The 16,207-nt window shown below is 42.5% G+C and overlaps 1 protein-coding gene across 1 annotated transcript in view; it reads right to left on the bottom strand.

Moving 5' to 3' along the window:
- hydin (HYDIN axonemal central pair apparatus protein) overlaps positions 1-16,207 on the bottom strand; it is a 1,114,396-nt gene that overhangs the window by 149,346 nt on the left and 948,843 nt on the right. Inside the window, exon 68 of the mRNA XM_080187991.1 lies at positions 3,389-3,516. Coding sequence (XP_080044117.1) covers positions 3,389-3,516 — 128 coding nt within the window. The remainder of the gene's footprint in view (positions 1-3,388; positions 3,517-16,207) is intronic.

Raw genomic sequence — 16,207 nt, 5'->3', positions numbered from 1 at the left:
AGAAGGATAACAAATGGGATGAAAAAATAGTTAGAAATAAGAAAATAGAGAGTCGCAGTTGTGGGAAGTAGGCAGTCGTATCTGTACCTCAGAGTTCAGTTCTGGTATCACATTTGTTCACTGTGTCAATCAAAGTCCAGGATTGGTGTTGAATTTTTTGATCATAGTAAAGTAGAAGACATAATGATTTCTTCTGAAGATTAAAGAAAATTGCAAACGGACATTGAAAGAATTGAAAGAAAAGTGGCTGATAGATGTTAATGATAATGAGTGTATGGTAATTCATTTTGCTAATACAAATAAGTCAGTAATTAGACCCTGAATGGAAACAGTCTCAGTACTGTGAAAGAACAGAGGGACATTTTTTTTGTTAGAACAGAGGGACTTGGGGACTATAACTTCAGAGAATCTTAAAGACACCAAAGAACAAAGAACAAAGAACAAAAACAGCCCAGGAAACAGGCCCTTCGGCCCAATGAGCCTGCACTGCCATCTCAACACCACCAGTCCCCCTCTCCACCCATGACCCTTGTCTACTGTTTTATGGCCATCCAGGTTGAGGGAAACTGATTTAGGGACAATTTATTACTGTCAATCAGCCTAACAGCACATCTTTGGGGTGTGGGAGGAAACCGGAGCACCCGGAGAAAACCCACGCAAGCACGGGGAGAATGCGCAAACTCCCACAGACACCGGCCCAAATCCATGTGTCTGCACAGCAATCAGTGATAGTCACTGAGCTGTTGTCTTGCCCAGTATCTGGTCCAGTTTAGGCACACACTAACGACATGAAGCACTAGGCCAATCTTGAACAACCAAGAGCAGCCCAAGTACGACCCATCGCATGTAGGCCCCTCGTTGGACACAAGGCAGACCGACTTAAAACCTGTGAATGAAAAGGAAAAAATAGCTGAAGTTGATTCAAAAAGAAAACAGAATTCTCGGTTGTATTCACAAGGCACAGAGAATATATAAAAACAGAAAAAGCTAGAGATACTCAGCAAGGGAGGCAATGGCCTAGTGGTATTGTCACTCAACTATTAATCCAGAAACTCAGTTAATGTTCTAGAGACTCGGGTTCAAATCCCATTGCTGGTGGAATTTGGATTCAATAAAAAATATCTGGAATTAAGAATCTACTGAGGACCATGAAACTATTGTCGATTGTTGGAAAAACCCATCTGGTTCACTAATGTCCTTTAGAGAAGGAAGTCTGCTGTCCTTACTCTAGAGGCACAGCAATGTGTTTGACTCTCAGCTGCCCTTGAGCAATAAGGGACGGGCAATAAATGTTGGCGAACTAGCAATGCCCATGTTCCATGAATGAATAAAATAAAAGGCAATAGAGTTAATGGGTGGAGTTTAATGCCATCACCCCCATACCCTGGACTCAGGAAGGGGTGGGATTTGTGATTGGACAGGAGGGCATGATGTGGAAGTCCCACCTGGTACCCTTCTCCCCGTCAAGCTCCAAGAAGGAAAATGACAGCTTTCACCATGCCAACTCCCCCACCCTCCCAGAGGTCAATTAAGCTCCTTAAATAGCCACTTAAGGGTCAATTAAGGGTATCAGCAGAAGGGAGAACACTATGTTAGGGAGGTAAAGGCAGTTTTGAGGAATTTATATTTGTGTGGATAAATATTAGAAGTATCATTTTAATTAGGTTTAATTTACTGCTTCTGTCCCTGGAAAGGGGTTGTACTTAGATTTCAATGTGCTTTTCTGTGTGTGGTTAGTTTCAGTTTCAGCTGTGTTGAAACAGCTACAGCATGAAGAAAGATAGTTGCTTGGAACCTAAAGGGAACTGCAGCTTGATCCTTTAGTTTCAGATAAAAGTTAGAGACAGTTGGAGACAGACAATGATCCATCTGAAATCCTGGCATAAACTTACTGCTAAACGTGTGGCAGGAGCTCTGGTCAAACGGATCTTTTGGAAAACGTGAACTGGATTTTCGAATGCGGATTGCTAAGTAAATGAATTATCATGAGAAGATTTCAAAGCTCATTTTGGGAATGGAATTTAGAAACTCTCAAATGACAACCATTTATAGGGGATTCTGAGGAGAAATCTGCAGACATGAATTGTGTATGCTGAGATCAATGAAGCTTCAAATGGATTTTGCCAGCAGTGTTAATCTTAAAACCTGTCTATATTACTTAAACTAAAGGAGGAGTATTGTATTATAATCCATTTTCATGTTTAATGAATGATTTCTTTCTTGTTATTAAAACAAATTAATTGTCCTGTGACTATGTTCCTCCACATTGATTAAAAAAAAAGTTATTGGGCGGGGTGAGTCTCCCATCCCGCTGTGCTGATTTTTTAGTGCAATGAGCTGGAAGATTAAAGCGGGGCCAGATTACCGGGATCTGCAGCAGACATCAGGCACCGAGCGTATCTTCCAGCCCAGGAATTCTGGCCTTGTCAGATCCGCATTGTAAATAGATGTAGAGCTGCATTACCTATGCACGGCTTCATTTAAATAATTAAAAAATATAACTAGAGGGTCCAGGACTGAAATCTCCAGGCCCTCTAGTCATCCTCTCCCCCCAGTGGGGTTTACAGTAGCTCCTCATGAACAAGGAGTTGGCGGCCCGACAGTGGCTGGAGCGAAGGCGGGCAATTGGTGTCCCCCAGAGGGTCATGTGGCCGGGAGGGGTTCCCACCTGGGTCGTTGGCACCTTGGCAGAGCCAGTCTGTCCCCCAAGAGGCAAAGTGTCAATTCCCAGATGGCATCTTGGCACTGCCCCACCAGCCACGGGGCAGTGCCAAGGAGGAGATGCCTAATGAGGGTAAGGCCTGATGGGAGGTGGTGATTAGTGAGGGTGGGGGGGATCCCACTGCTACTCTGTAGTCGGGAAAAGTGGGGGAGGAAGGGTGATCGAGTTTGTAAGCGGGGGTGTAGAATTGCCGGTGGGGGCAGAAATTCGGGGTTGGGGGGGGGAGATCAGGGCTGTGGGGGGGATGGGGGTCAAGTTTGGGCCCAGGCATGTTTGCAGGGCAAGCAATCAGGCTACTGGGGTGTGGAGGACTGCAGGACTGACCAGCGATCGAGCTGGCCAACAACTGGGGGGCTGGCAGACAGGAGCTATTGCACATGCGCCAATCTCAGCACTGACAGTTCAGCGCTATACTGCTGGCCTCTCCAATGGAAATAGGCTCTGGCCCTGATTTATGCTGGTGCACTCAGCAGTACACAGAGCGTGAGAGATTCTTCTCTGATCTCCCACTGAGAGAAAAACAGTGTGATTTAATCAAGTTTTCATGCGAATTTGACGCTTAGAATTTCTTGAAGAATCACCCCCATGTCATTTGAGCCATTCTGGGATCTTTCTACAACTGGGATTGTAATAATTCTGTCAAAGTGAATGAGATGCTATGCTTACCATTGCCTTCTTCAGAAACTGTTTGTCTATCAGACTGCGACGAAGTGTTGGCACTTTGACTATGTTCAACCATTACCACCTTCCAGAGGTACTCCAGTGATCCAGGGCCTGTGTTTTTAACTTGAACCCTACAAAATATCAGACAAAACATTGTGATTACTTTGATTTGTCAGAAGATAGTTTAGGCAGACATGGTACTCCACTCGCATCTGCATTTTAGCTTCTCACAGAAGTATATTGACAATGCATATTAACGTCAATCTAGTTACAACAACACTGTGGTTACTCTTCATTCCAGGAATCAGGAGGCTAGGAGAGAAGGTTACAGAGGTTGATTCACTTTCTTTAGAATGGAAGAATCAAAAAAAGCTAGAATTATCTCATTTAACAGGGCTAAAATCACCCTTATTTGTTATAAAATGTACATATATGTACAGCCTCATAGCCAATTTCAGAAATATTAAAAATTGGACAACAACCTTTTAAAATAGCTGAAGCTATGTCTGTCTGTGACCCCACACAAAAAGGACTATCTGGCAGTCTCAAAGAGACAAGAATGATCCACTGTAGGCTTAATAGACCAAGTTCAAAGAGAACTATACAAAAGCCATCTGCATTTCAGAACCCAGGCTGGCCAACCAGAGTCTACAGATGGAACGATCCCATCCCGCCTACAGTGGATTTGGTGGTGGGCTGGAGCAGAGAATCTAGAGGGAGCCAAAAACCCACCAGCCTAAATCACATTACACTTCTCCCAATGGCAGGTTAATGCTGGGCAGGTCTTCTTGCTGGCTGGTGGCATGAACTTTATTTGCATTCATTTGCATCTTATGAATGTTCATTAAAACAGCTCAGCATTCCATCAGGTCTTCCAGACTTGCATCACAACAGCAGAAAATCACATTAGTCACATAAAATCACATAGCAATCACCTAATTGGTAAAGAGTGGTATGCACAAGGCAGTCCTCAGTTCACAAGAGATTTTAAGGTGAGTGCAACAAAGCCTTTCTGCCATAGTGCTGCCTTCCCTTTTCCTGATGTGCTGTCTTCCCTCCTCCTCAAGTTCATGCCCTCTATTGCTCCGCCAAGTTGATCTTTATGGACAGTACCTTGCTTCTAGACCCATGGACCCTCCAATGTCACCAACTCAGATCAGTACAAAGCCTCGAATTGGGGAGTACAGAGTCTCCTCCCCCTGGAGGTACACACCAGTGTCTATCTGGAGAGCACTATGCCATGGGGCTCATGAAACCTGATGAAGAGAAGGGAGGCAATGTTAAAGGAGTGCTGTGTAAATGGTGGAAGAAGGGCAAAGGCTCAGAATGGCAGGAAGAGGGGTAAGGAGGTGAATGAAGAAGTCAATCAATAGAAGACAGAGGGAAGTTCAAGGTGAGGGAAATTTGACCACAGAAAGCTGCATGAAAAGCTCACAAACAGGAGGGTCAAAGGGATAATACATCGTTTACTGAAAGGCAATGCACAAAGACTCTGGTGCAGTGGGTAGAGATCCAGATGGTAAACTCATGGGAGGGTGGATTGAATCAAGGCAGAGTCTTCTTCTTGAGACAGCTAGCCTTTTTGCTCTGGGGTGCTGACATCCTGCATGCTCTAAAGACAAGTGAGCTCGTTAGAGTGACATGAGTGTGCTGAACTAGTACTTAAATACAGCAGTGGGATCTTTCAAAGTGCAATTGATGGCAGCCAGACAAATCAGCTGCTAGTTCGCCAGGAAATTCAGAGGGGAGCTGGTAAGCAAAGAATCTAGCACAGGATCCAACAAATGGGAAAGTTGCTGTTGATGCGTGCCATAACACTCGGTCTCAGAAGCAGAGAATTCCACCCTACTAGTCTGCTCGAATGAAGTACCCTGTTGCTCATTCCTAGTAATTGGGAAAATTAACAATCTTGGGGATCAAGACGAGGAATACACTTCCTTTGTCAAAAATGCTATGGAGAAATGACTAACATAAACTGCCAATTCTTATAACGAGAACCTAATTATACTGTCTTGCTGTACTGCAGAGTGCAGTCTGACATTTTTCCATCTTACAAACAGCAGCACAGAAAAGGGGCTCTGTCCAAGTTTGAATGTCTGGCCCCAATCTACACTGTTTCTATTAGACCTTCTGTATCATTACCTACAAGATAGACTCATCTCTGTGTCTATTTCCTCATGTAAGTCATATTTCCTGGAAAAGTGAATTATCCAGCATCAGTTAAGCCTGCCAACTTCTGTGAAAGAATGCACCATTGGACTTTAATTCTGGACTCTGGACTCAAGTAAAATAATAATTCTTTCCTCTGTGATCTTTGTTCTGTAAATCCTTCTCTATCCCTTTTTTACTGTATAAGTGAAACGGAGGCCACATTGCCATCTGCCTCCCAACGTGAGTGTGTGCAAATAAATTAACCCTCTGAGTTAATCCTATTACAAGTTTGTTGAGGGGTTATTAATAAACATTGGATCACACCAAAACTGAGGGGTTGGAAAAGACGCCACCACTTCCAAAAGAGGGAAACAAATCAAAACACCTTTCCATTTATGGATGGGTGGTGAGAGGAGAAATCAACCCCTTCCTGTCCATAACACTACCATGTTTAACAACCTTGGGCGATCTCGAAGTGAATTTCTTTGAGCCAATTGGGAGCTTTTTGAAGTGTAATGCAGAAAATGCATTACATCACTTTTGTAATGCAGAAAATGCAGAAACCAATTGACATGACCAGACAGTAATTTTAATGTTAGTTGAAGGTCAGATAATCACTAACAGATGATCTTCCCTGTTTACTGTCTGTGACAAATTTCAGATGGCAAAAGCAGCTCCAGTATCTAACAGCAGTGGATCATACTTCAGTTTCAGTTTTTTTGAATTCCAAATGCAGCTGTTTGATTTGACCAGTACAGTTTACTTCAATCAAAAATGCTCAGAGGTTTGATTGTTCAAAACTAACACTGACTTCATAATGAGTTCTCCAAATATCTCACAATCATAATGTTAAAATTGACCTGCTCCATGCACTGTAACCATTGCACATAAATGAAAGTAGGGAATGTGATTCCAGGAGCCAGCCAGAAAGGCACACAGTACCCAGAGAAAGAGGAGTATAGAAAAAAAAAGACCTAGGGGATGACATGAGCAGAGGAATAGGAGCAGAGACAATAGAGTGGAATATTGGGTTGGATTCTATGTTTCTCATCAGGATCAGGGAAGAGGAACTGAAACTGAATGTCAGCTTGCTTCTAATCCTGAGCTTGCTGTCTCAGCTCATCATATCAAGCATCAATAGGCAATTAGGGTCCATCTAGCTGAAATGAGATTAATTAGCAGTGTGAAGAGATTCTCTGGTGTAAAGAGCTTCCGGGAATTTAAATTTTTTGAGTTCTGGGGGGTGGGTATGGCTGCAAAGCTGAAACTTAAAGAAATTGACAGGAGGGTACCACCAGGAGTGGAGCCTGTGGCTTAATATGACAAAACACGGAAAATCTCATCTGGCCCAGACATGGAAAGGATTGACAGATTAATAGCTCTTTCTCGATCGACTTCCTGTGGTTTGTTCCTTGTGGTGTGAGGCAGTGCAACGTTTGACAACGAGAGGGCCTTCAGTGGGACCAGAAGTTGCTGCCAGCTTGAATAGCCAAAAAATTCCAGCTGAGGTTCACATCTATAGGTAGGAACATGAGGTGGGTATTTGGATTTTCAAAAAGCTTTTGACAATGTCCCATGTAAAAAGTTAGTGTGCAAAATTAAAGTATGTGCAATTGAGGATATTGTATTGGCATAGGTCGAGAGTTGGTTAGCAGACATGAAAAAGAATAAATGTTTTTTTTGAGAAATGACAGGTGGTGACTAGTGGGGTCCCTCAGGGATCAGTGCTTGATCTCCAGTTATTCACAATACACATCAATGATTTGTATGAGGGTCCCAAATGTAATATTTCCAAGTTTGCAGACAACACAAAACTTGGTGGACTCTGTGAGTAGGATGTTAAGAGGCTTCAAAGTGAACTAGACAAGTTGAGTGAGTGGGCAAACACATGGCCGATGCAGTATAACATGGATAAACATGAAGATATCCACTTTGGACAGGGAAACTGAATGGCAGAGTAATATATAAATGGTGATAGATTAGTAAATGTTAACATATAAAGCAGATTGGATGTCTTCATACACTGAAAACAAATGTGCAGGTTCATCAAGCAGCTAGGAAGGCAAATGGTTTGTTGGCTTTTCAGCACTCAACCCTCACATCTTTCTCAACCTCTAAACATTTCCCATGACCTATCCATGCCATATTTTTCCCCCCATCCACTCCCAATAGTCCCTTTGTGCTCACTATGCCAGGGTCTGCCCTGTCACCCACCTGCTACATTCCTTCATGCTCCTAAAGCCAGGTAATGCATTACATGTGCAAAAAAGCTTTGAAAAAATAATTAATTTGTACCTTTCTCCTATGTTGAAGCCTCATTATTGGCTTAGAGTCCAGACAAACATTACAGTACTAAAACACTTGCACCCCACAGAAAATATTGTTTGATTAACTGCTCAGGTTCTCTGGTTTCTGCTGTCAATTTCACAATGTTCGTTTACAAAAGGCAAAAGATTTCAAGGAGTTATGGTTTTCATCATTGATACTTTAAAGGGTTTTGGATGATTGACACTCGATTAAATTGTAGTGAAATTATGTTTTCAACCAGGAAGAAAGTGAATGATTACTCTTTTTGCAAAAATTCTTTTTAACACATCCAACTGTACTCTACAGGGTTTATTGCTCCTAGACAGCGTATAGTAACTGTGTCAATGGTCATGGAATTGCCACATTTTGGCATAGCGGCATGAAGAGAAACAGTTGAATTTACCTTTTAAAAGGTCCCCTTTGCAGATTAGGGGTCACAAATTCTGAAGGGCCATGAACCATGACTCTTTAAAACCTTGGCCCAACTCCATGAAAAGGACATAGGAGTAGGAGGTGCAAGATGTCTATCTTCACAATGGAGAGAGCTAGTTCGGGTTTACTAGAGGCAGGCTTTCGGTAGGAACCAGCCTGCATCCTTTAAAAGCATTCCTAAAAATCAAGCAGACTGGAAATGGGAGTTGGGAAACCCAGGATCAGGAACCACCTGCCATTATTAAAGGGCTACCGAGTCATTGCGACAAAATGAAAATCTAGACGCATGTTTTTAGTTCTGATCCTCATATTACAAAAGAATATGAAAAGGTTAAAAAAATTACATAGCTGATAGCAGATACTAGGCAGACTATAATTATTAGGAAAGGACAAGCAGGCTGGGGGTCTTTTCCTTAGAAAAATAAATGTTAAGTGGTGACCTGATACAGATATTAAAAATTATGAAGGGGTTCATCAGTATTGGTGTAGAGATGTTTCCATTTGTTGCTGAGTTGAAAACATGAAGGCATAAATACAAGTTATTTACTAATAAATCCAAAAAGGAAATGAGAAGCAATTTTTTTTTCTCAGAATGGTGAAAATGTGAAACTTGCTACCACATGCAATAGTTAAGGTAAAGAGTATATATTGCATTTAAAGGGAAGAATGGTAAATACATGAGGGAGAAAAGATTAAAAGGATTGCTGACAGCATTAGAGGAAGTAAGATGGGAGTGTACTCATGTGAAGTACAAACACCAGCACTTAAATAAAGGTAGTTTATAGATTAGCCATGAACTCAGTGAATGGCACAAGAGGCTTGTGGGGTTAAATGTTCTCCTGTTCCTGTGCTAAAAATACTGTGTAATGTTATGCAAGCTTTTACCTCATAAAGAGTAACAGAGCCATGGAAGCATATTCAAGCAGTCAGCAGTACTTAATTCAAGAGACAATTATATGTATTTTCAGAAAGAAAAAGGATTAGGGAAACATAATTATGCATAATTCTTGTCTCACCCCAGAAGACGATGAAAGAAGTTACAGCAGATGACAATGATGACGAGGGATATTACCCATTGCCTTTTGTTCTGGCGATATGCCAGAAATTTGCACAATTATTCTTTAAAATTTGCATTGAATCAGCAGTTCATACTGTATGAGCCAGTCTGCAGACCTCTGCAAAAAGAAAACTAACCTGGTATCTAACCGAGTTCAGCATTTATATACCATATACTCATGTCCTCCCTGAAAGAATAACAAAGTGAATCATTGGATATTATGAGGAGAATCATGCATCAAGACAAACCCTTCAAAAAGACTGTCTGAATAGGAAGGTGAGGTGAGAGTGACTGCCCTTGACATCAAGGCAGCATTTGATTTATTGGCATCAAGGAGCCCTAGCAAAACTGGAGTCAATGGAAATCACGGGTAAAACTTTCTACTGGTTAAACTCATACCTGGAGAAATATTTGTGATTGTTGAAAATCAATCATCTCAGCTCCAGAACATCACTATACGTGTTCCTCAGGGTAGTGTCCAAGGCTCAATGCTCTTCAGCTGCTTCATCAGTGACTTTCCTTCCATCATAAGGTCAGCTGTGGGGATGTTCACTGATGATTGCACCATGTTCAGCACCACTGATGACTCCTCAGATAATGAAACAGTCCATGTTCAAATGCAGAAAGACCTTGACAATATCCAGGCTTGGGCAAACAAGTAACATTCGTGCTACACAATTGCCAGGGAATGATCATCTCCAACAAGAGAGAATCTAGCCATTGCACCTTGACATTCAATGGTAATACCATCGCTGAATCCCCACTATCAACCTGGGGTTACCACTGATCAGGAATTGAACTGGACTAACTATATAAATATTGTCGCCATAATAGCAGGTCAGAAGTTCAGAATCCTATGGCAAGTAACTCAACTCCAGATTCCCCAAAGTTTATCCACCATCTACAAGGCACAAGTCAGGAGTGTGAAGGAATACTTTCCACTTGCTTGGATGAGTGCAGCTCCAACAACATTCAAGAAGCTTGACACTATCCAAGACAAAGCAGACACTTGGTTGGCATCCCTACCACAAATCACTCATTCCACCAATGAAAAATGTGGCAGCAGTGCCAACTATCCAGGATGCAGCACCTTCCAAACTCATGACACATCATCTATACGGACAGAGCATCGAGTATAAAATTTGGCAAATTATGTTGCAATCATCTAAAACATTGGCTATGCCACATTTGGAATACTGTGTCCAATTCTCGTGACCATACTACCAGAAAGACATGGAGGCTTTGGAGAGAGTACAGAAAGGTTTACCAAGATACTGCCTGGTATGGAGAGAATTAGCTATGAAGGGAGATTGAATAAACTGGGATTGTTCCCCCTAGAAAGACAGAGACTGAGGGGTGACCTGATAGAAGTTTACAAAATTATGAGAGGCTTAGATAGGGTGAACAGTTGGAAGCTTTTTCCCAGAACAGAAATGACAATTACAAGGGAGTACAAGTTGAAGGTAAGGGGGAAAGGTTCAGTACAGATGTGTGGGGGAAATTTTTACACAGAGAGTGGCGGGGGCCCAAAATGCACTTTCCACTGAGGTGGTTGAGGCAGACACGTTAGTGACATTTAATACTTATTTGAATAGACACATGATCAGAGGGGAAATACAGGAATACAGGCCTAGATAGGACAATGTGATTGGTGTGTGCTTGGAGGGCTGAAGTGCCTTTCTTGTGTTGTACTGTTATTTGTTCTTTTATAAGGACAAAGTCAGTAAAAACATGAGAATACCACCACCTGGTGGTTTCCCTCCAAGCAACTCACCATTCTGACTTGGAAATTTATCACCATTCCTTCACTGTTACTGGGTCAAAATCCTGCAACTCCCTCTGATACGACATTGTGGATGAACCTACACCAAATGGACTGCAGTGGTTTAAGAAGGCAACTCACTCCACCTTCCCAAGGACAATGAGGGATGGATAATAAATGCTGGCCTGGCCAGCAACATCCATCTCCCATGGAAGTGAAAGCCTAGTGGCATCGTGGCTAGGCTATTAATCCAGAAACTCACCCATATAGCTGAGAAAGTTGTGGCCTGAATACTCAAGTATAGGCGTGAGCTGCTGAACAATACTGATCAGCTGAAAGGTAGTACATATGGCCATTGTACAGTACAATAGTACAACCGCCAATGTTGTACTCCTAGAGTTGCTCTCCTGCATCCTTGAAAATATCAACTTTTCTTTACTTTTTAGATTGTACTTTTATTTTCTATTTTTCTTTGTACTTTCACTTTTGCTTTCAATCAGCTTGAGGTTTAAGGTGAGAAGGGAGAGATACAAAAGTGTCCAGAAGGGCAATTTCTTCACACAGAGGGTGGTGAGTGTCTGGTACAAGCTGCCCGAGGTAGTAGTAGAGGCGGGTACAATTTTATTTTTTTAAAAGCATTTAGATAATTACATGGGTATGGTGAGTATAGAGCGATACGGGCCAAATGTAGGCAATTGGGATTAGCTTAGGGGTTTTAAAAAAGGGTGGCATGGACAAGTGGGGCTGAAGGGCCTGTTTCCATGCTGTAAACCTCTATGACTATGATCTATGACTCTATGAGCTTGAATTAGCTCCACAAAATAATTAAAAACGTAAATATTTTAAGCTTTTGAGGCAGGCTAAATGTTTCTATGTTAAAGGTTTCCCATCCTTCAGAATGCTAAGGAAATCTTCTGGGAATTGGGCACAGACAACGTAAGTGAGATGAACGATAGCATGTTGAATAAATGGGGGTGATATAATGTTTACTGTTTTGTGTTTCATTGAGGGAACGGCTAACAGCTGAAGGCTGTTGATTTGTTGTTGCAACTCTGGCAAAAATTATTGACTGCAATCATGTAACAATTTTAAATTATTCAGTGGGAATTTAATTAAGGATACAGCTAGTGGATTATCTCTTGACAATAGTGATCTTTGCTGAGTCCCCTATTATTCATCATTTATATAAATGACATAGGTGATTATGTGGGGATAGGATTAGTAAGTTTGTGAATGAAAATAAGATTGGCTGGTGGTTAACAGAAAGGCTGAGTGTCCTGGGCTACAGTAAGATATACACAGAATGGTCAAATGGGCAGGTAAGTGGCAGGTGGAAATTAACTCTGAAAAGTGTGAGATGATACCTTTTGGAACAAGTAATTTGACAAGTAAGTATTCAATGGAAGGCAAGACACTAGGAAGTTCTGAGGAACAAAGGGACATTGGCAGAAGGATATGTTAGTGGGGTGGTGAAGAAGGCATATGGGGCAATTGTCTTTATCAGTCGAGGCAAAGATTACAAAACCCAGGAAGTCATATTGGAGTTGTATAGAACTCGGGTGAGGCTACAGCTGGAATGCTATGTACAGTTCTGGTCACCACATTATAGGAAGGATGTTATTGCAGTGAAAGGAGTGCAGAGGAGATTCACCAAGTTGTTGCCTGGAGTGGAATATTTAAGTTATGAAGAGAGGTTGGATAGACTTGGGTTGTTTTTGTTTGAGCAGAGAAGACTGAGGGGCGACCTGATTGAGATGTACAAGATTATGAGAGGCATGGACAGGGTGGATAGGGGGCAGCTGTCCCTTTAGTTATGGGTCAGTCATGACGAGATACAAGTTCAAAGGGAGAGGCAGGAGGTTTACGCGGGATGTGAGGAAAACCTTTTTTACCCAGAGGGTGGTGATGGTCTGGAAGGCATTGCTTGAGAAGGTGGCAGAGGTGGGTAACTTTGCATCCTTTAAAAAGTACCCGGATGAACACTTGGCACGTCATAACATTCATGGCCATGAGCCAAGTACTGGTAAATGGGATTAGGTAGGCACAGTAGGAAATCTCACAACACCAGTTGAAAGTCCAATAGGGCTATTTGGTAGCACAGGCTTTTGGAGTATTGCCCCTTCATCAGGTGAGTTGGGGCTGCACATGGATGGGTGGGGGTGGGAGGGGAGAGGGGGGGTGAGGGAGACAGGGCTGCAAATGGGAACGATCAGGGCTGCACAAGGAGAGTTGGCAATTAGGGCTGGCTGGAGTGGGTGGGGGGGCAGGTAGGCTGGCTATCCACTGGGAGGCGAGAGCGGGGGTGGTCAGGTTGACAGACAATCAGCAGAGGGGCCTGGGAAGGAATCAAAAGACAAGCAATTGGGGGGCCTGTGAACATGTGCCAATCTCCCAACTGACAGATTAGCACATGTGTAGTGGCCCACTCATCACACTTACTTTGGCCTCTCCAGTGGGATGAAGCCCTCCCTCCCCAACTTACCAGCGTTAATCCCCTGAGGCACTCTGTGGAGCACCAACTGCTGAAGATTCATAAAACTGAGTTTGCCCAAAAAGTGTGCAGGAAAATCTCCTGTGTTGGGCACTTAGTTTTTTTGGGAGAAATAATGCCCTACTACCCACCCCCCATGAACAGTATTTCCCTTTCTGTTATATACTCAAAGAACTCCGGCAAGTTAGTTAAACACAATTTTCCCTTTCAAAATCTATGCTGGCTCTTCCTAATCAACCCTACTTTTCCACATGGCTCCTAATCCTATCCTGAATAACAGTTTTTAGAAGTTTGTCCACTACTGAAGTTAAACTTGAATGGTCTGTAATGACTTCAACAAGACCAGGAGGTTGGGCTCATGGAAGCCCAACCTAGTTGGGGCCATAATTGCTTGCCCAATCAGAGAGTTTCACCTCTATATAACTGTAGGAGTAACAGGTCCACTGGCACTTTGGATTTTGACTTTGTGTCTGAAGTACTCTTAGGAGTGGAATTGAGTTGTAAACAAAGTTATAAAGTTGCAACTTTATAAGACCCTTGTCAGGCCTCATTTAGAGTATTGTGCGCAGTTCTGGTCGCCTCACTATAGGAAAGATGTAGAAGCTATTGAGAGGGTACAAAGGAGATTTACAAGGATGTTGCCTGGACTGGGAGGCATGCCTTATGAAGTTAGGTTGAGGGAGCTGGGACTCTTTTCCCTGGAGAGACGAAGGTTGAGAGGCGACCTGATAGAAGTTTACAAAATGTTGAGAGGAATAGATAGGGTGGACTCTCAGAGGCTATTTCCCCGGGTTGAAATGGTTGCTACGAGAGGACACAGATTTAAGGTGCAGGGAGGGAAGTTCAGAAGTGATGTTAGGGGTAAGTTTTTCACTCAGAGGGTGGTGAGTGAATGGAATCGGCTGCCGTCAGTGGTGGTGGAGGCGAACTCGCTGGGGTCTTTTAAAAGACTTCTGGATGAGTATATGGGGTTTAATGAGATTGAGGGTTATAGATAGGTCTGTAGGTTGGTAGGTGTTGATGTGATCGGCACAACTCGTGGGCCGAAGGGCCTGTTTGTGCTGTAGTGTTCTATGTTCTATGTTCTAAAGGGAATCTGGTGAAGGGACACTGGCCTCCGAGCAGTTATTTCATGGTCTGTATTTGCTGAGCTTATCCTTACAACCTTTTTGAACAAGAACATATTGTCTGCAATTCTCCAGTCCTCCTGCGTCTAGGGAAGACTGAAAGATTATGGTTGGTGCCCTGCAATTTCACTCCCACTATCTTTAGTGTCCTTGGATGTATTTCCCTTGGTCATGGGGCCTTGTTAACTTTAAGTACCGACATTCTATCCAACACTTCCTCCCGATCAATTTTGAATCCTTCCAATGACAGACTTGTCACCATGACCTGGATTGAACCTACATTCTCAAGGGAAAAAAGACAATAAGTATTCATTTAATATCTGATCGATCCATGCTCCCAGTCTTCCATTTGTAAATTCCATTTTAGGTCCCTAATCAGGTTTCTGCACTCTTTACCACTCTTTTACTATTTATATGTCTAGAAGACTTTGGAATTCACCTTTATGTTGGCAGCCTGCCTTTTTTCAGAATCTTTCTTCGCTTTTCTAAAATGTCTATTAACCTCCCCTCTTCTGGATTCCTTTTGGTTTTCAATTTTATTTTCTACCTGCACCTGTCATAAGCACGCTTTCTCTTCATAATCTTATTTTTTTTCTCCTTTTTCATCCAGGGAGATATGAATTATTTTCCCCTAATTTTGCTTTCTGAGGGCAAAACCGCCAAAAAGGGCTCTCCGCAAAACCGGAGAATCTCACTCAAGGTCAATGGACTTTTGCATAGTTTCCTCCCCCCCATTCTGCCCACCCACTATGATTCCCATGGCAGGCAGGACTGGAGAATTCCCCTCACCATTTGAAGGTAATCCATTTTGAGGTTTCAGTTTTTCTCACCAACTTTTTGTTCCATTGGTGTTCCATTCTTGCCCCATTGAAGTCAGCTCTCCCCCAGTTAATTATTCTTACTCTGGATTGCCCACTGTGATAGTGTACGAATGAAGCAGTGGCATGATGGGAAAAATGGTCAAGTAATTGGTATAAAGGAGAGCTGACCAAGCTATTCAAAATTGCCAGACCCCTGTAAAACTGACTCTGAATAACCTAAGACATGACGAACATCAGAGAAGGTCAAGACCTGATAAGGCTGACTCCACATAATTTAGTGCTGGAGCAGTGAGGCGAGATAAGGTCAGAATCACAGAACCTTCTATTGCATCAGAAAACAAGATATGGTCAGAGATCACGGAACCTTTCTGTTCCTTCAAAGGACAAGATAATGATATTATTGATTAGACAGAGGGGTCTCGGAGGTCACCGGATCCTAATACAATTGATGATGTATTACTGCTTGTATTACTAATTGAACATGTACACTGATAAGAGAAAGGTATAACTATGGAATGGATTCTTGTAACTGGTGCGGTCTTGGGATAGAATCAGCAGTTTGTAGGGACTGCTCGCTATCTCCAAGACTCTGCCATATACTGCATGCAGTTTTGTGATAATAAAAGCTAGTTGTTTTTGCAAAGCAGACTTTAAGTTTTGCTATCACAGCTCAG

Source organism: Carcharhinus amblyrhynchos, chromosome 4 (genome assembly GCF_965287045.1).
Source record: "Carcharhinus amblyrhynchos chromosome 4, sCarAmb.v2.hapA, whole genome shotgun sequence".
NCBI lineage: Eukaryota > Metazoa > Chordata > Chondrichthyes > Carcharhiniformes > Carcharhinidae > Carcharhinus > Carcharhinus amblyrhynchos.
Note: the sequence above shows the minus strand (reverse complement) of the source record. Positions and strands in the feature narration are given on the sequence as shown.